Raw genomic sequence first — 19,665 nt, 5'->3', positions numbered from 1 at the left:
GGGAGAAAGGGGCTAAAGAAAAAAAAACAAGCAATTAAAAAGGGAGAAAGGGGAAAAAAATCAGTAGGGGGAAAAAATCAGTAGGGGAAGGAGAGATAGTACAGCATTAGGGCATTTGCTTTGTAAGCGTGTACGATTTGGAACGGACCCGGGTTCGATCTGCGGCATCCCATATGGTAACCCGAGCCTGCCAGAAGTTATTTTTGAGCATGGAACCAGGAGTAACCCCTAAGCACCACCAGGTGTGACCCAGAAAACAAAACAAGCAAACAAAAAACATCAGTAGTCACACTACCACACCACAGCTAGATCCATTGCAAGGGGGAAGAAAATGGCACTTAGCTAGACAGAAAGGAAGAAACAAAAGGCTATCTCAAACCAAAGTGGGTTTGGGACCTGAGCAACTGTCAGCAGTTGGGCTGACCCGGGTTCGACCCCCAGTATCCCATATGGACCACCAGTCTTCAACTAGCAGTGTCTGGGCAAGGAGCCAGGAGTAACCTGAGTGCTGGTGGCTATGAGCATCCCCCTTAAAAAAAAAAAGCAAAATAACAACAACAACAAAAACAAAAACAAAGTGAACTCTGTCCCTCAAATGCACCACCAAACCACACACACACACACACACACACACACACACACACACATATATATTGGTTTTGGGGTCACACCCGGCAGCGCTCAGGGGTTCCTCCTGGCTCTATGCTCAGAAATCGCCCCTGGCAGGCACGGGGGACCATATGGGATGCCGGGATTCGAACCCGTCCTTCGGCATGCAAGGCAGATGCCTTACCTCCAGGCTATCTTACACATATATTAAAAGCATTGGAGCCCTTGGGGACTGAATGATAATACAGCAGATTGTGTGCAAGGGCAACCTGCATCATGCATGCATCTTAGAACTTGCTATCATGAGTGCTCCCTGAGACGGGAGTAACCTGAACGCTGTTAGGTGTAACCCTCCACAAAAAGAAGAGATCCAACTAAAAGTGGAGGGCCTGCACCCCAAATGTGAGAAAGTATAACACAACATCAATGTTATCTTGGAGCATGCTTGATTGCACAAAAATACCTTCGAAGCGTTTTCACCTAAACCACTTTCCAAGGCGCTAGCTTTGTTGGGTTTGGTCTTCCGGATAACAACCTTCAAACTCACCCCCTAAAACTATGTAAAGTATTCAAGAAGGGCTAGATAGACCATTTACATGACAAAGGTTACAGATTAAAATCTCTCCTATCAATCACATAATTACATTCAAGAATGACGATGAGGGAGAGAGGTTCAGCGGACAGCGCCATGCAGTGCAGGCCTTCAATCCCTAAGGACCACACAGCCCCTTCAGGAGCAATCCCAGAGCCCAGAGGCGCGAAGAATACGCCTTGAGCCTTGCCAGCCTGCACCCCTTCCCCCCAAAATAACCGAATAAAAACGACCCAGCCTATAGAAACTTTCCAGGCAGATTTGCCTCCAACTCCACAAAGACCAGCATTGCTGTGAGTCTTGCAAACGGATGAAGCTCGTGCAAGGCGGTGCCAGGCGTTGAGTTCAAGCGATCCGCCCAGCTCCTGAAGCAGGGGGGGGGGTTCAAGCTGCACCCCCTCATCCACGGGAGGCAATGGGAGCACCCCCCAGGACCAAAACGTCGGGGTGTGTGTGTGTGTAGGAGTATAATGGGGAGGGAGGGCCGATCCTTAAATCAAGTGCCAGATGATGCTTCATTCTTCCTCCACACACCCCCCAAAACAAGAAAACAAAAATAAAAATAAAAAAGAAGGGCCTGAGCAATATATTATTGATCGATCGGTCTATCGATCATACATACAGCGGGGCCAGGGCAGAGAGTACTTGCCTAGCTAGCTAGCGCCCAACTAACCGACCTGGGTTGGGTCCTCGACATCCCCAGGAGTGAGTGATGGATTCCCTGAGCATCAAAGGGGTGTGGTCCTCCATCCCCTCCGTACCCCCCCCCCAAAAATAAAAAAAGCCAACAGAAGAACAGAGTCTTGGGGGGTTGGGAGTGGGCCGTTCTTATCCCGGATCAAAGAAAAAAACGGCTGTCACCCGTGCCTCCTCCAATAATGGGGGGGCGGGGGGAAGAAATTAAAAAGGGGGCGCTGCGGGGCGCACCCCATGTCCAGAAGATGCTCTGCAAGAATGGACAGACACACATGGCGGGGGGGGTCTTTGGGGGAAGAAACGTGGGGTGACCACACCCCCTTTTTCGAAATCCAGGGGTGCAGGGAAAGAAGACGGGGTTGGAGGTGGTCCTAGCACCCCCAAATCCCCCCATACCCACCCCCAGGCTCCCCAACAACCAACCCCCGAGGAGACCCAGAGGCGATCGGGGGGAGACCCGGGCTCCCCTCACCTGGCTCGGGCGGCGCCTCCCCCGCGCTCTCGGGGCCCGCCGGTCCAGGCCGGTCGGGGCCGGTCCGATCCGGTCCGGTCCGGGTCGGGCCGGTTCGGGGCGTCGCGTCGGGGCAGCCGGGCAGGGCGCGACGGCGGCTGCGACGGCAGCGGCGGCGGCAGAGGGGGAAGGGCGGGCAGGGCGGGAGCCGCCTCCTTTCTCGGGCCCCCACCCAACTCCCTTCTCCCGCACCCCCAAACCCCGAGACTCACTCACTCACACACACACTCACACACTCATTCACTCACACACACATACACACACACACACACACACACACACACACACCCGCACCGCGCTCCCTCAACTCGCCTGTGGCGCGCGTGCGCGTGCGCGACCCGGCCCCCGCCTCACACTCACGCCCCCGCCCGCGTGCTCAAGCCCCCACTGCGCACGCGTACGCGCACGGCGCCCCTCCACTCCCCTTCCTAGCCCTTCTCTTCCCCGGCCCGAGCCCCCGCCGCGCGCGTGTGCATGTGCGCCTGCGCAGGGCGGGCGGCAGGGGGCGCTGTGACGAGCCCGCGCGGCCGCTGACACCTGCGCTGGAGGCGCGCTCGTGCTCGCGCTCGACCCCGTGAGGGGAAACCAGCGCCTTCGCGACCGCCTCAACGGGGCTTGAGGAAGGAGGGGGCGAGCGCGCGCCTGACCCCCCCCCCCCGAAAAACAACCGTTCTCTCGAGGAGAAAAAGGGGGACGGATGCGTTGGGCGCGGGGAATGAGCGAAAGGCGGACCCCCCCCAAACACACACACACCCCAGGCCTGCCTCTTTCTCCTCAGGCCGGATTCTGCCAGGCTCTGACAGAACCAAATAGCGACAGCCCCCCCCCAAACCCCTACAGTTTCCCTCCTGGAGGAGTCCCAGCTAGGCGTCGACCCCCCAAAAAACAAAGCCTAAAGGAGTCCCAGCTAGGCGTCGACCCCCCCCCCAAAAAAAACCAAACCCTAAAGAAGTCCCAGCTAGGTCTCGATCCCCCCCAAAAAAACAAAGCCTACAGGAGTCCCAGCTAGGCGTCGACCCCCCAAAAAAAACAAACCCTAAAGGAGTCCTAGCTAGGCGTCGACCCCCCCCCAAAATTAAAGCCTACAGGAGTCCCAGCTAGGCGTCGACCCCCCCCAAAAAACAAAGCCTACAGGAGTCCCAGCTAGGCGTCGACCCCCCTAAAACAGCTAGGCGTCGACCCCCCCCAAAAAAAAACAAACCCTAAAGGAGTCCCAGCTAGGCGTCGACCCCCCCAAAACAAACCCTACAGGAGTCCCAGCTAGGCGTCGACCCCCAAGAAAACAAACCCTAAAGGAGTCCCAGCTAGGCGTCGACTCCCTCCAAAACAAACCCTACAGGAGTCCCAGCTAGTGGTCGACCCCCCAAAAAAAACCAAACCCCCACAATCTCCCGCCTGGAGGAGGCCCCCCATCCCCAGCCCAGTCAGTCAGCAGAGGCTTCAGGGACAAAGGTCAGGCATCTCTCTCTCCATGGAGGATGCTTGCTGCGGCCCAGGCGTAACCCGCCAGACAATGGCTCCGGGGAATTGGGCTTTTGGGGGGATAAAAGTCGGGGCTACTTGTGCACTCCACCCCATCTCTGAAATTGCGATGCTTGAAAGCGACCTAGATAGAAACTGTTAGGAGGGTTTAAGGGAGTTGAAAGGATGCATCGGGGTGTCTACAGCCCACCATGGGGCCCACACTGGGAGCTCACAGGTCGGAGCCCAGGGGCACCCCAAAAAGCGTTGATGGGGAGGGGGGCGCGATGCTGTCACGGAGAGGCGCCCAAAGGAAATTTGGGCATCCAGACTCTGACCACCCGTCAGTGAATGCTGCTTCACAGATTTTACACGCACACCACCCCACTAGGGTGGCCCCGACCGTTGTTCCCCCACCAGCACCCCCCAATCACCCACCCACTCTCCGGGGCAGGCTCGTGTTTGGAGCCCCACCAGGTTCAGCGGGGTGTCTCAGAACCGTTCTCTTAGGCATTGCAGCTGCTTTGCAGTACAGTCTTCACCCCCTCTTTTGCTTCTAGGTTCCCCGGTGGGCTTTTTTCCTTGCTCTCAGATTTTGGGGAGTCTGCTTTTCTTTCTTAGTAACACACCCACCCTAAGGTGGGGGGGGGTTTCCTTCAGGGTCATGAAATGTAGCCCTAGAAATAAGCCGATGTATTTATATTAGTCCCTACGAATCTATCTGAACTTCTCCCGTCTGTCTTCATTAATGCCAACTATTTAAAACATTTTTTAAAAAGCCAACGCAGAAAAGCCGGAAAGTGCCTATTTCCCTGACACATGGTTTGGTCAGCACAAAAGCAATGGCTGTTGGAGAGACATTAATACTGTTTTGTGTGATGCCGCCCCCACTCCACCCTCAGAGGCACACAAGTGACTGACACAAATTTTGCCCCAAAGAACGTTTGGTGGCATGGAGAAGAGTGATGATGAGAAGGCGCAGCAGGTTGGATGCTTGTTTTGCACGCATACAGCCAGCAACGTTTTCCCGGCACCCCTAAATGGTTCACCGAGTCCCTTTTGTTGGAGTCCCCAAACCTCACACATTTAGAAGCTGGAGAGCAGGGAATGTCAGAGTCTACAGAACAGAAAAATATTACCTTTTTTGTTTTGTTTTTGGGCCACACCCAGCGGCGCTCAGGGGTTAATCCTGGCTCTGCTCTCAGAAATTGCTCCTGGCAGGCTTGGGGAACTATATGGGATGCTGGGGATCGAACCCACATCCGTCCTGGGTTTGGCTGCATTCAAGACAAATGCCCTACTGTTGTGCTCTCACTCCAGCCCCAGAAAAATATTACTTTATAATGCTGCTCTTAAAATACAGCCTCAAGGAACTTAAAGGCAGATAAGAATTTTATGATCAAAGGCAATTTGTCAGAGATGATAACGTTTTAACAGAAAAACTGGCTAAATCTCCAGAGGAAAATTGCTAGTGAAGATTGTATGACATTCCCAGATCAATAACACCCAGCCGAGCTTTCAGTTCCAGGGTTAAGGAACCCAATGCGTTGAGAGCTTTGTACTACCCAGAAAAGCTGATGACAGACTTTGAAATTGATAAGTCCTCACTACAATTGCCTTTCACCTAAGCTAGTGGGGGAAGGGAGGTCTAGGGGTCTAGGGGTGATCCTAGAATTGTATTTGGCAAGGTAATGGGGCAGAGCTGGTTTCAGAGCCACAGGCTACTCCTGTCTCTGTGCTCAGGAGTGGTCCCAGGCTGTGATCTTACATGGAGCCTGGAATTCAAGCCAAGATTACAGCTGTTGCTGTCACCTGCTAAGCTAGTGTCTTTAAATTCTGTTTTTTTTTTGTTGTTTTGAGGCAATACCTGAGAGAGTTCAGAGCTTGCTTCTGGCTCTGTGCTCTAGGCATCCAAATGATCCATAGAATCTCAAACCCTAGTGGGTAGCATGCATGCAATTGTCCTTACCTACTGTACTCTCTCCAACCCCTATTCGTGTGTGTGTGTGTGTGTGTGTGTGTGTGTGTGTGTGTGTGCATGCTCACATGTAAGTTGGGTGCTTGCTTTGCATGCAGCTGACCCGGAAATGATCCCCAATATTCACATGGTACCCAAATCCTGCCAGGTTTGATTCCTGAATGTAGAGACAGGAATGACCCCTGAGCACTGCTGGGTGTGACCCCAAACCAAAACAAACAAACAAAACTATTTCTGGGACCTGGAGTGAGTACAGTGAGTGGTCAGGCACATGGCTAGCATGTGGTCCACCCAGGTTCAATTCCCAGCACCTCACATGGTCTCTGGAGCACCACCAGGAGTAATTGCTGAGCACAGTCTGAGGAATAACTTGAGCATCACCAGGTGTGGCCCCAACATAAACAAAAAATCCATTGCAATCCCTAGTAGTACATACAGCCAGCCCCCTTAGTTCTGCCAGCAGAGTCAGGAATAAGCCCAGAACAAAGCCAGGTGTGATTCAAAACCAAAAGCAAAAGACAATTTTAATTAGGGTGACTTGGATAGCACTTCGTTAGCCAGTAATTTAATGTTCTTCAGGGGGATCAAGCATCATCAGACTCTAACTTAGACATTGCCTTTGAAGACATAACAACGAAACAGTACTTATTTGAAATGCCATTTTACTTGTGACATAGACGTTATTCTTTACCTTTATTAGCCTGTTTTCTCATCAGCAAAATTAAGTTTAATTATTGAAAATGATAAGAAGTAATTAGGTGAATCAAAAATAATGTACTACAAAAATTCTCAAATTTGGATCAAAAAAAATTCTTGGGGCCGAAGAGATAGCACAGCAGTGTTTGCCTTGCAAGCAGCCGATCCAGGACCTAAGGTGGTTGAATCCTGGTGTCCCATATGGTCCCCATGCCTGCCAGGGGCTATTTCTGAGCAGATAGCCAGGAGTAACCCCTCAGCACCGCTGGGTGTGGTTCCCCAAAAACCAAAACAAAACAAAAAAATCTCTAGATTTATACAAGAGAATTGATATCCATACCATTGGCATTAAAGGAAAGTCAGACATTGTTAGTTGAGTATAGTGGTAGAACAAATGTACATATTTGGGGCCGGGTAGGTGGTGCTGGAGGTAAGGTGTCTGCCTTGCAAGCGCTAGCCAAGGAAGGACCGCGGTTCGATCCCCCGGCGTCCCATATGGTCCCCCCAAGCCAGGGGCATAGCCAGGAGTAACCCCTGAGCGTCAAACGGGTGTGGCCCAAAAACCAAAAAAAAAAAACAAAAAAAAAAACAAATGTACATATGGAAGAGTTAAGTCTTTGAAAAGAAATTGAAGCACATCCCTGCATAAACCACAACATTTCCAAATTTTGCTTAGACCTGCCTACCTTAGAATCAAGGAAGTGCTTTGAAGTACAGATGAAATCCGAATCTAGACTCCCAATTCCAGGCAAGAATATTTTAACTCTGTCCAGAGAATTGTAAGGTACAGTCAAGCTGAAGATCAATAGTTAACTGAGAGTATAAAAACTATATAGAAAATTGTTATGAGATAGTACAGGATATCAAATGCAGCCAAGCTTAGTTCAACCCCCAGGATCACCTATGGTTCCCAGAGCAATTCCAGGGTCACTCCTGATCGCAGAACCAGAACAACCTAGAACCATCAGACAGTGTGCCCCCTTTCTCCCTACAAATAAAAATGTGACTATATTGAAATGTACATATTACCTTACCATGTTTTTTCAACTAATCAGATTAGGTAGTCCGACGATGAGAACTATATTTGCCATCACAAGCAGCAGCGTTTTGTTTAAGTTCTCAGATGTAACACTGAGGTTTGAAAGGACGCATCAAAGAATTTGGAGAAAGCAATCTCTCCCAACAAAGTTGCCATGGATTTGAATAAGCCCTGCTCAGATTCAGCTTGTATGCACAGGCGTTTGTCTACCTCAGCAAGAAAACCATAATCACCCTTGGAACCAGAGTGATGGGTTTCTGGAATGCGTGTCCTTTACAGCAAAAAAAATTTTTCTAGACACCCCCATAGACACCATCTGGTGCAATTATTTTTCTCCACGGTTTCAAGACAAGGAAACAGGCTGGGATTGGAGCAAAATGAAAAAGGTCAAAAAGTAGTAAACAGGAGAATTGTAGGCAGCAATGAATCAAGGATTGTAATCGGCTACGGAGCATCTAAAGTGGTTACTGTAAAATTCATGTGACTCGAGACAAGGTGGTGGTGTCTTATATCAGAATCGACTCTAACAAATAAGGAACAGTAGCAGCAGCTGCAGTAAATCTAGCTCTCCACACAGCTTCCTCTCCCGGAGCCAGCCGGCTAGAACCAGCCAGACAACAAAAGTCTTCACAGTTAGAATAGCTAAACACTGATCTAGCCTTTCTCCACCCACGTCCCTCCTCCTTTCCCTCCACTCCATTGCAGCACATTCAACTATTACAGTGAGCGCCCCTCGAACTAGGCTAAGAAAATGCAATGCCAGACACAAAGGAAGATGGGGTGGGGAAACGGAGAAAAGATGGTGCATAAGCTGAATCTGAGCAGGAAAGTGTAAAGGGAAAAAGACCAATAAGAGAAATGTAGATTTCCCCACGCCTTCTTTCATTGGAGCTGGTTGTGAATAATTCTTTCTTCTGACATGGAATAACCTGGGATGCTTGTTTCCTTTTTTTTGGTTCAGGGACCACACCTGATGGTAGTAGGGGCGTATTCCTGGCTCTGTACTCAGAGATCATTTCTAGCAGGGTTCAGACAATCATATGGGATGCCTGGGATGGAACCCGGGTGGGTCTCATGCAAGGCAAACTGCCCTACCTACTGTAGTATAGCTGGCCTCTGGATACATGTTTAAAATGCTGCTTCCAAGGCCAGGGAGCTATCTGGCTAAGTGCAAGTGTTGTCTGCAGCAAGACCTCATAACATAGGGGTAGGGAGAGCCCCCCAAATCTAGTATTTTAAGGCACCAGGGATTACTCCTGTCAGTGCTTGGTGAAACCATATGGGTTGCTGGGGATTAAATCTGGGTCTGCCAAATGCCAAGGTAAGTCCCTACATAGTGTAATAACTATCCAGTTGCTGTGCTATCTCTCCAGCCCTCTCATCTAGTGTGTGTGTGTGTGTGTGTGTGTGTGTGTGTGTGTGTGTGTTTGCTTTTTTTGTTTTTGAGCCACATCTGACAATGATCACAGGTTACTCCTGGCTCAGGAATAACTCCTGGTGGGCTCAGGAGACTATATGGGATTCTGGGGATCCAACCATGTTGGCCACGTGCAAGGCAAGCCACTGTGCTATTGCTCTGCCCCCCTCCTGTTTGATGTTAAAGTCATTTGGGCTCTCTCCTTTTTCAAATCTTGGACATTAAACTTGATTGATATTCTTTTTTTTTTGTTTTTGGGCCACACCCGGTAACGCTCAGGGGTTACTCCTGGCTATGCGCTCAGAAGTCGCTCCTGGCTTGGGGGACCATATGGGACGCCGGGGGATCGAACCGCGGTCCATCCTAGGCTAGCGCAGGCAAGGCAGGCACCTTACCTCTGGCGCCACCGCCTGGCCCCTTGATTGATATTCTTGGTCTTTCTTTTACATGAAGAACATGTCAATTCCACCTGAACTTTTTCCCCACCCTAGTTTCCCCACCCCCTACCCTCCCACCCTATTATTTTTTTGCCACAGGGATCGCTCCTGCCTCTGTGCTCAGAAATTACTCCTGGCAGGCTCAGAGGACCATATGGGATGCCGGAGATCAAACCTGGGTCGCAAGCAAGGCAAATGCCCTACCTGAAGTACCATTGTTTCCCCCTCCCCTCTTTTTTTTTTTTTGTTTGCGGTTTTTGGGTCACACCCAGCAGTGCTCAGGGGTTATTCCTGGCTTCATGCTCAGAAATTGCTCCTGGCAGGCACGTGGGACCATATGGGACGCCGGGATTCGAACCGATGACCTTCTGCATGAAAGGCAAACGCCTTACCTCCATGCTATCTCTCCGGCCCTCCCCTCTTTTTTTTAAAGAACCATTCAGTTTGGATTTCATCTTAACAGGCTGATGCTAAATCACAGAAGACAGGAAAGAAAACATAAAGCAGATCTATGGAGAGCCACTAATGGGATCACTGGGTAAATCTTAGCCCAAGTTGTCATTTATTACTCTTGCCTTCATGTGTTTTCTCATTAGCTTGTTTGGGGACCTCATTCAGTAGTGCTTAGAGCTTTGTACTTACCTTATGGGGTGCCAGAAATAAAATCCAAATCTGCCATGAGCAAGGCAAGCATTTTCCCAGTTCTACTATTTCTCTAGCCCCAGTATGTTCTTACAAATAACAAGTCCATAGCTGAATCCTAGAAGCTTTTTCTCACCGTTCCACCTACTAACAAAGCACTATTTTGTGGGAGTCAGTAAGATGTTTTCAGGCTTGAAAATAGACCCATTGACAAAGTGGTTTACAGGGAAAGTAAGCAGGAAAAAAAAGATCAGAATTCTGTGGGGGAAACCTGGATGAGGTGCCTAATACAAAGGGCTCAGGTAGGCTACTGTGTCTCACAATCACAGCTGGCAGGGAGTCAAGGAGAAACCCCTTAAAAGGGGAATCTTTTGGGAGAGAGAGAAGAGTGTACAGAAGCTTAGGTCAGCTTTTCTAGGCTGACTGCAGAAACAGCTGAAGCACTTACTTTCTCCTCTCCCCTCCCACCAGCTTCTCCCAAAGGACAATCCCCCTTTCCGCCTCCCCCAACCCCCATTCCTCACCTCCATCTCACCCCCCTCTGCTGGAGACAAAGACAGCTGAGAAGAAAAGGGATGGGGAGAAAGACAAGCTTGGCATGGGGAGAAATGACGACTTTGATAATGCAGAGGGGTGAAAGAAAATCAAACGCGGTTTTCTTCAATTCTAAGGGAAACCAAGGAAAGGGAGACAGATGGAAAACAAGCTAAAAACAGAAAGCGGGAGATGAACCTTGGATAGAGCAAAATATTGGGGATTTCCTTAAGTTCATCCCTGAGACTTAAAATGAATGAAAAACAGAAAAGGAGCAGTGATTGGAAATCAGGAAAACCACACAGCTAGTGTCTTAATAAAATCAAGTGAGATACTCTGAACTAAGCTGATTCTGCCCAGTCCAAGTTTAAAGTTAGTCCCAGTCCTGACCTTACTTCAAAGTTAAGTTCACTCAGATGCCAGAACCAGAGCGATAGATAGTGCTGTGGCTAGGGTGCTTGCCTTGCATGAGTCAGATTTGAGATACCATCCCTGGTATCTTCTATGGTCCTGTTTCTCTCCCCACAATTCCCTTAGCCTCCTAGGGGGTGATCCCTAAGTGCAGAGTGAAACAAACAAACAAACAAACAAACAAACAAAAACCACTGTGTCTAGAAGTTCACATACAAGCAAAATGTATTTACTCCAGATCTAGGTGCTTCTTGTTAAGCTGTGTGAAATAATAACCCATAGCTATCACTGGAATGGTGGAGACAGTGTATTTCAAAACCCCTGCTTTTGAACTGTCACTCATTTCACAGAATTCAAGCAAACATGCTCTAATTCAAACACGCTTAATTTAAACCAAAAGTGCTCGAATACAGATAGATCGGTTAATCTCTGAGCTGGCTTCCACTGAGTTTTTCTTTACATTCAGCTGCTCTCCAGCAAGTTTAACAACAAAACCTATCTTTTGATTTTTGATTTCTCTTTCTTGGTGACTGATACTCTCTGGCATTAGCAAAATGTACTTATAATCTTTACCAAGATTAAACATCCTAGAAAGAAGCCTACAACTGGGAGAATATTGCTTTCTTTCACTCCTCTTAAAAAAAAAAATCCCTACCCCATCCCATCCCAGCCTTCCAAAGGAAGGAATTTCTAGGATTTATCTTCTGTTTATTCATTCTGACTTTCTCCAAATCTTTTCCGTGTTGCAATAATCCTTTTCTTTCTTTCATCCTATCCCATATATGCCCTCTGTTTTTCCTTCTGAACTTGGCTGTGTCTTGGCTTTTTCAGCCCAGCCTCCCTCCACTACACTTTCAGAGCTTTTTAGCAGCACAGGGCATTTGGCAAAGAGTCAGTCACGCATACCACACGACCACAAACAAGCGCTTGCTTTGCCTGCAAAAATCCTTTCCACAATACAATCCCGTTTCCTGCCGTCAGCAGTTCACGCAGACCCGGGATCTGAAAGAAGCCATGCATGCATGCATACATTTTGCATATGCTCTTTTCACAAAGACGCCAGATCTGCAGAAAGATTTTGCAGCTAGCAGCCACAGGCTGTGCATTCTCCACCCCTTTCATGGGGTCTTTCTGACTGGCTTCTCCGCCCAGCTTCCCCCACCCTCCTGCTGCGGGGCAAAGACTCCCCTCCTTTTCCTGCAGTTGTCCGATGCTAACTGCAGAGCCATCCATCATCCTCAAAACAGAGCCCCAGGCAAACGATTGTTTCACCAAGTCACTTTCCCCCTAGCTCTGAACTTGCAAGTAAGAATCTCTTTGAGGTGTGTGTGTGTGTGTGTGTGTGTTGGGGGGGGGGGGGGACAACAATATAGCAGATAGGGTGTTTGGTTACACACGGAGACTTGGGTCAGATTCTAGGCACCCCATATGGAGCCCCACCACAGGTGTGGCCCAAAATCTTTAAAGAAAAAATAATAAAAGAATCTCCACAATACCAAATTGTAGAGGCTGCTCCTGGTACCCTAATTTTCTGCTTCCGTAACAGAATCAGTCTTGGGACATAGGCAGGGAGGAATAAAATAGAGAAAGCAAGAAAAGAAAGAAAAAAGAAGAATGAGAGGGAAGTAGGTAAGATTTCTTCTTCCTTGGAGGGTGGTGGAGTAGGGAGATAGGCATACCTGGTGATGCTCAGGGTTACTCCGGGCTCTGCACTCAGGAATCTCTCTTAACGGTGTTAAGGGGACTATATAGGACAATGGAGATCAAATCTAGAAAGGCTGTAAGCAAAATAAGTGCCATATGCACTATACCATCATTGTTTTAGCCCTGTATGCAATATTTCTGTTAACCAACAAGTTATTAAAAGTTTCCAAAGACAGACAAATGATCTTGAGAAAGCAAGCTTGTGATAAAGAAAATAGTCTCCTGGTGATATTACATATTGCAGAATTTCCTTTAAAGATAAGAGAGAAGGGCAGAAGAAATAGTGGTTAGTGTGTAATTTCCACATGACCAATCACGTCTCTATAGCTGCTAACTAATACACATATCCTGAGCAGTTTAGGTGTGGCCCCTGAACACCATACACCTGCAGTTAAAGAAAAAGGGGTTGGGGGGAGACCAGGAAATGTGCTTGGCTGGCCTGGGCTTGATCTCACAACCTCTATATGGTCTTCCTTGTCCACCAGGAGTGATTCTGGAGCACAGAATCAGGAATAACCCCAAAAGAAAACAAAAGTCATTTTCATTAATGTCTAAAAGTTCAAGTCTGTTTTCTTTCTAACTCCATGGTTCTGAAGTGGGAAAATTAGAGGCAAGACATCTGACTGACTCATTCCAGCAGCTGAACAAAGATGAATAGTTCATAAATCACAAAGGTACAAGAACAGACCAAGAAAAGCAAGTTCTGATCAGCTTGGGTGAACAGGAACTGGGGCTCAAAAACAATTAGTAAATGTCTGTATGTAACTTAAAAACAAATTACCTTAATTGATATTGTATGTTATAGTAAACATATTAGCAAGCGGTGTGTGTTCTCCTAGAAGAAATTTGGCAAAAGCCAGTTAGAAACTGCATGCATAAAAAAAAAAAAAAAAAAAAAACTGGCCACACGTTGGTAATTCTTCAATACCACAAGCTGGGTATACCCACAATTCAGTTCTACTCTGGCTTTTCTCTCTGCAGAACACCTGCCTTAAGTAATTCACTTACCCCCAAGGGGGGAAAAAAAAGAATGAAACAGGGGCCAGAGTGATAGCAGAACAGATAGGGTGATTTGCCTTGCACCTGGCTGACCTGGGTTCAATTCCCAGCATCCCATATGGTCCCCTGAGACCACCAGGAGTGATTTATGAATGCAGAGCCAGGAGTTACTCCTGAGAACCACTGGGTATGCCCCCCTCCAAAAAAAAAACCAAAAAAAAAAAAAAAACAAAAACAAAAAACAGATGTGAGATAGTTTGGGAAGATAGCACAGCATTTAGGGCACATATCTGGCATGCATCTGACCTGAGTTTGATTTGAGTCCCACATGGTTCCCCCCAGCAAAGCTGGATAGCCCAGGTATCCCCAGCATCAGAGGACCAAAGCATCACATCGCATTTGTAGGCCAGAGTGATAGTACACTGGGTAGGACACTTGCTTTGCGCAAAACTGACCTGGGTTCCATCCTTGATATCCCACATGGTACCAAGAGCCTGCCAGGAGTGATTCCCAAGTGCAGAATCAAAAATAAAAATAATATCATGCCAGGCCAGAGAGATAGCACAATGATAGGGCTTTTGTTTTGCCCTCGGCCAACCCAGGAAATGGGGGTTCGATTTCCGGCATCTCATATGGTCCTCCAAGCCTGCCAGGGGTGATTTCTGAGTGCAGAGCCAGGAGTAACCCCTGAGCGATGTTGGGTGTAACCCCAAAACAAACAAACAAACAAACAAACAGGAATGAGTCTATCATGCCTTTGCATTGAACTGATGCTTGGTTTGGCTGAGAACCACTGATGGGTAGTAATTCATGTTTCCTGACCAAAGCTTGTGAATTTCATTACAACCACAAAAAGTGAAAATAATGGCTAGTCCATGCCCAAAGATAGGGAAATGCCCCTGTTATTAAGGTGTCAGTTCTGTCAATCTTGACTTATAGATAAAACGTAGTTCAGGAGCCTGAGAGATAGCAGGGAGGTAAGGCGTTTGCCTTTCATGCAGGTCATTGGTTCGAATCCCGACATCCCATATGGTTCCCCAAGCCTGCCAGGAGCGATTTCTGAGCGTGAAGCCAGGAGTAACTCCTGAGCACTGCTGGGTGTGACCCAAAAACCAAAAATCAAAAAAACAAAACAAAACAGAAACACCAACAAAATCATAGTTCAAGGGGGCAGAGAGATAGCACAGTTTGTCTAGAATGCAGCTCATCCAGGATGGATGGTGGTTTGAATCCCAAGCATCCCATATGGTACCCTGGCTGGCTTTCTGAGCAAAGAGCCAGGAGTAACCTCTGAGTGCCGCTGGGTGTGACCCAAAAAAGAAACAAACAACAACAACAAACCAAAAAAGAAAAATAGTTCAAATCACAATCATTGGAGCCAGGGAGCTATATAAGGGGTCAGGTGCTTACCTTGTACAGGGCTGACCTGGGTTTAATACCCAATAACTCATATGGTCCCCTAAGACCCACCAAGAGATATCCCCAAATGCAGAACCAAGCGTAAGTCCTGAGCATGAATCTGTATGACCCAAGCACCCATCCCCAAAATAGATCAAACAAAAATTCAAGCAAAGTAAAACAGACATCACAATCCCAGAATCTGGTGTTCTGATTATCAATAAATTGTAAAATTCAGCCAGAGAAACTAAAGACCCAGAATAATCCGACAAGGAAAAAACAGGTGCCTTGAACTTCCAGACTTACTGCAAAGCTTTAGTAATCAAAATGTGCGGTCAACTTCAACTTACCAGATGACCCAGAAGGCTATTCCTATGCACTTCCTCCAAGGAATACCACTATATTCACAAAACAGTGGATGGGAGAGATAACACAGGACCTAAGGCACTTGCCTTACATGCAGTCACCCTCGATTCCTCATCTCCTGAGCACAGCAGGAATGATCCTTGAGCAATGCAGGGTATGGACCAAACATAAAGAAGAAACAAAAACAAGTGGAGAGTGTTTAAAACAGCTTTATCCATCATTGCTCCAATCTAAAGTCACAAAGATTTTCTTCCTGGAGTAAGTAGATAATGAGTCAAGATTTTCTTCCTTAGGTGAATAATCAACCTGTTTTATATCTAGATGATAGACAATAGGCTCCTCAGAAATGAGCACTCCAACCATGAAAAGATATCCAGGGGCCGTAAACAATATGACTAAGTGATGTATTAATGCATCTATCCAAGGGAAAGCAGCTAATCTGAAAGGGTTACTGCTGCCTGACTCCAACCACACACGTTACTGAGAAAGCTGCAAGTAGATGGGAGAAAGGACAGGGTGGGGGAAGAACCTGAAGGAGCCCCCGGACACAGAGCCAGAAATAGCCCCCGAGCACTGCTGGTTGTGGCTGCAAAACTCTTTCATTAAAAGGAAGGGGGTAGGAGAGAGAACACAGTGGTAGGGCATTGTCTTGCATGCAGTGGACCTGGGATGGACCCGGGTTTGATTCCTGGCCTCCCATACGGTTTCTTGAGCCTGCCAGGATCAATTCCTGAGCACAGAGCCAGGAATAACAACCCCTGAGAGTTAGATGTGGCCCAAAAACCAACCAACCAACCAACCAATCAATAAACTTCATTAAAAGAAAAAAGAAGAAGAAATGGGAATTGGCCAGAGCAATAGTACAGTGGATAGGGCACTTGTCTTACATGTAACCAACCTGGCTGGTTTCAATCCCTGGCATCCCAGATGGTTCCCCAAGCTAGCCAGAAATAATTTCTGAGTGCAGAGCCAAGAAAAACTCAGCAAAAGGAATACATTATCTGGGTTTATGAGGAGGAAGGAAGCAAAATAAGCAACTGAACATTTGTTTAGAGTTGCCTTGTTCCATGAATTAACACTAAAGCAGACATGCGTCATTATACATTTGCCAACTTTATGGGGTTTGCGTCCCTCAGAACTAGCACTACTTATACAGGATATGGATCATAGGGTTATAGGAATACGGATTAAGATTATACATGGAGGGGCCGGGCGGTGGCGCTGGAGGTAAGGTGCCTGCCTTGCCTGCGCTAGCCTAGGACGGACCGCTGTTCGATCCCCCGGTGTCCCATATGGTCCCCCAAGAAGCCAGGAGCAACTTCTGAGCGCATAGCCAGGAGTAACCCCTGAGCGTCACAGGGTGTGGCCCAAAAACCAAAAAAAAAAAAAAATTATACATGGAATTCTTTGTACTTCCTTGTAGTTTGCTATGACCCTAAAACCTCTCGCCTGAAGCCTGGCAGATAAATATCCCAGTTCCTTTACCAAGTTCCAAAATAAAAAAGTGGGGGGCCGGGCGGTGGCGCTAAAGGTAAGGTGCCTGCCTTGCCTGCGCTAGCCTTGGACGGACCGCTGTTCGATCCCCCGGTGTCCCATATGGTCCCCCAAGCCAGGAGCAACTTCTGAGCACATAGCCAGGAGTAACCCCTGAGCATTACCGGGTGTGGCCCCCCCAAAAAAATAAATAAAAATAAAAAAGTGGCTACTGACATCTTCTAGGTATTGAATCCAGAATGAAAACTGGAATTCTCAGAATAGGTGAGAGAAGATTCCCCTTTCTGGGGCTAGAGGGGTAGCAGATATAGGGCACTTGCCTTGCACAAAGCATATGATTTAATTCTCCAGCATATCCATATGGTTCTCTGAGCCTACCAGGAGTAACCCCTGAGGACTGTTGGGTGTGGCCCCAAAACAAAACCAAAAAGATCCTCCCCCACTCATGGGGCCAGAGAGATAGCACAGTGGTAGGGTATTTGCCTTGCATGCGGCTGACCCAGGAGGGACCTGGTTAGATTTCCAGCATTCATATGGTCCCCCAGTTGCCAGGAGCAATTTCTGAAAGCAGAGCCAGGAGTAATCTATGAGCACTGCCTGGTGTGACCCAAAAACCAAAAAGAGGAAAAAAAAAAAAAGACTCCCCTTTCTTTAGGAATTACAGCAGCCAACGCCACAACCTATACCCTCCAGGGGAGGGAAAAAAAACCCACTCAGCTCCTTAACCTTATCAAATGGCTATATGACCAAATTTGTTTAGATATAGAAATCTGGGGCCGGAGATTTAGCATGGAGGTAAGGCGTTTGCCTTTCATGCAGAAGAACGGTGGTTGAAATCCCGGCATCCCATATGGTCCCCTGAGCCTGCCAGGAGCAATTTCTGAGCATAGAGCCAGGAGTAACCCTTGACCACCCCCCCAAAAAAAAAAAAGAAATCAGAAATATAAATCCTAGATAACAATGCTGATTGTGGGTATGGACCACCTCACATTTTCAAGTAGTGTAAGCCCAGTAGTACCTTAGGAAATCTGATGGGAAAGTTGTGTAATATACACATCTACCAAACTCAGTGAGCCTAAATTAGTAGTAACACAGAAGACTCAACTAGCACCAACCACAGTCCTTTGACACTGACTCTAGTTACACTATGGAAAGATACAGAAATTATCCCAATGGGGCCGGGTAGGTGGCGCTGGAGGTAAGGTGTCTGCCTTGCAAGCGCTAGCCAAGGAAGGACCGCGGTTCGATCCCCCGGCGTCCCATATGGTCCCCCCAAGCCAGGGGCGATTTCTGAGCACATAGCCAGGAGTAACCCCTGAGCGTCAAGCGGGTGTGGCCCAAAAACCAAAAAAAAAAAAAGAAATTATCCCAAATTGGTCCTTGCTGATCTCAATTTTGATAGTTTAATTTGCCTTTGTGTTGTTACAAACAATATAAAGCAAATCTGTGCCTACAAGTGGGCAGGCTATCGTGATGGGTGGGAAATTGTGTGAAAGACACTGGTGAATGGAAGGTGACGGTGGGATTGCTGAACACTTAATGTCTGAAACAACTTGGTAAATCATGGTGTTACAGTGAAAAAAAATTTAAAGACGTGCTAAAAAGATAAATGATTAAAAAAAAATAAAACCTGGGGCCAGAGCACAGTGGGTAGTGCATTTGTCTTGCACAAATTGACCTGAATTCGATCCCTGGTGTCTCATGTGGTCCCCTGAGCATGTTAGGAATAACTTCTGAGTGGAGAGCCAGGAGTAATTCCTGAGGGGCACCAGGTGTGGCCCCAAAACAAAAACAAAAAAACCTACTAAAATATAGGGGTCGAAGAGATAGCATGGAGATAAGGCGTTTGCCTTGAATGCATGGTTTGAATCCCGGCATCCCATATGGTCCCCCGAGCCTGCCAGGAGCGATTTCTGAATATAGAGCAGGAGTAACCCTGAGCGCTGCCGGGTGTGACCCAAAAACCAAATATATATATATAAGGATGGCCAGAGACAGTGTACAGTGCATAAGATACTTGTCTGGCACACAGTTGATCCAGGTTAGATCCCTAGAACCCCATTTAAGTCCTGAGTCCCACCAGGAATGATTCCTGAGCACTGCTGGACATGGTCCCAAAACAAAACAAAACAAAACAAAACAACAACAACCAAAAAACAAAACACTGAAAGTGTTTTAAGACTGAATACTGGGTGGGCATTTCCAAGAAAGCTTCAGCAATACCTTTTCCAATTTCACACCCAGTGTGAATTTTCTCTTAAGTGTCACCTGAATGTGGTGGTATGTTTTATGGGCCTCTAGACAATAAAGAATGAAAGTGGCTTAGATTTCATGCTATCTTCTGAAACAACTTTTGAATTAGGGAACCTGAATTTAGGTGATTTAAGATTTATGCCTATGAAGACATGTTTTCCTCTCCCTGTGCAAATCTTTTTCTTAAATCCTCTAGTCTGCTACGCCTCTAATTTTAATTTTAGAATGTATAGTCAGGTAAAATCTTCAAATGCATATTATTAACCATTTTTCTTCTTGGGGCCGGAGAGCTAGCACAGCAACAAGGTGTTTGCCTTGCACACCGCCAATCTAGGATGGACAGTGGCTCAAATCCTATATGTCTCTTGTGCCTGCCAGGAATGATTTCTGAGCATAGAGCCAGGAGTAAGCCCTGAGTACTGCCCAAT

The 19,665-nt window shown here is 47.4% G+C and overlaps 1 protein-coding gene across 1 annotated transcript in view; it reads left to right on the top strand.

Moving 5' to 3' along the window:
- Positions 1-4,081: 4,081 nt before the first annotated feature.
- MFAP5 (microfibril associated protein 5) overlaps positions 4,082-19,665 on the top strand; it is a 43,534-nt gene continuing 27,950 nt past the window's right edge. Inside the window, exons 1-2 of the mRNA XM_049772512.1 lie at positions 4,082-4,212; positions 4,430-4,437. Coding sequence (XP_049628469.1) covers positions 4,082-4,212; positions 4,430-4,437 — 139 coding nt within the window. The remainder of the gene's footprint in view (positions 4,213-4,429; positions 4,438-19,665) is intronic.

Source organism: Suncus etruscus, chromosome 4, assembly GCF_024139225.1.
Source record: "Suncus etruscus isolate mSunEtr1 chromosome 4, mSunEtr1.pri.cur, whole genome shotgun sequence".
NCBI lineage: Eukaryota > Metazoa > Chordata > Mammalia > Eulipotyphla > Soricidae > Suncus > Suncus etruscus.
The sequence above is the reverse complement of the archived record's forward strand: the minus strand, read 5'-3'. Positions and strand labels throughout refer to the sequence as shown.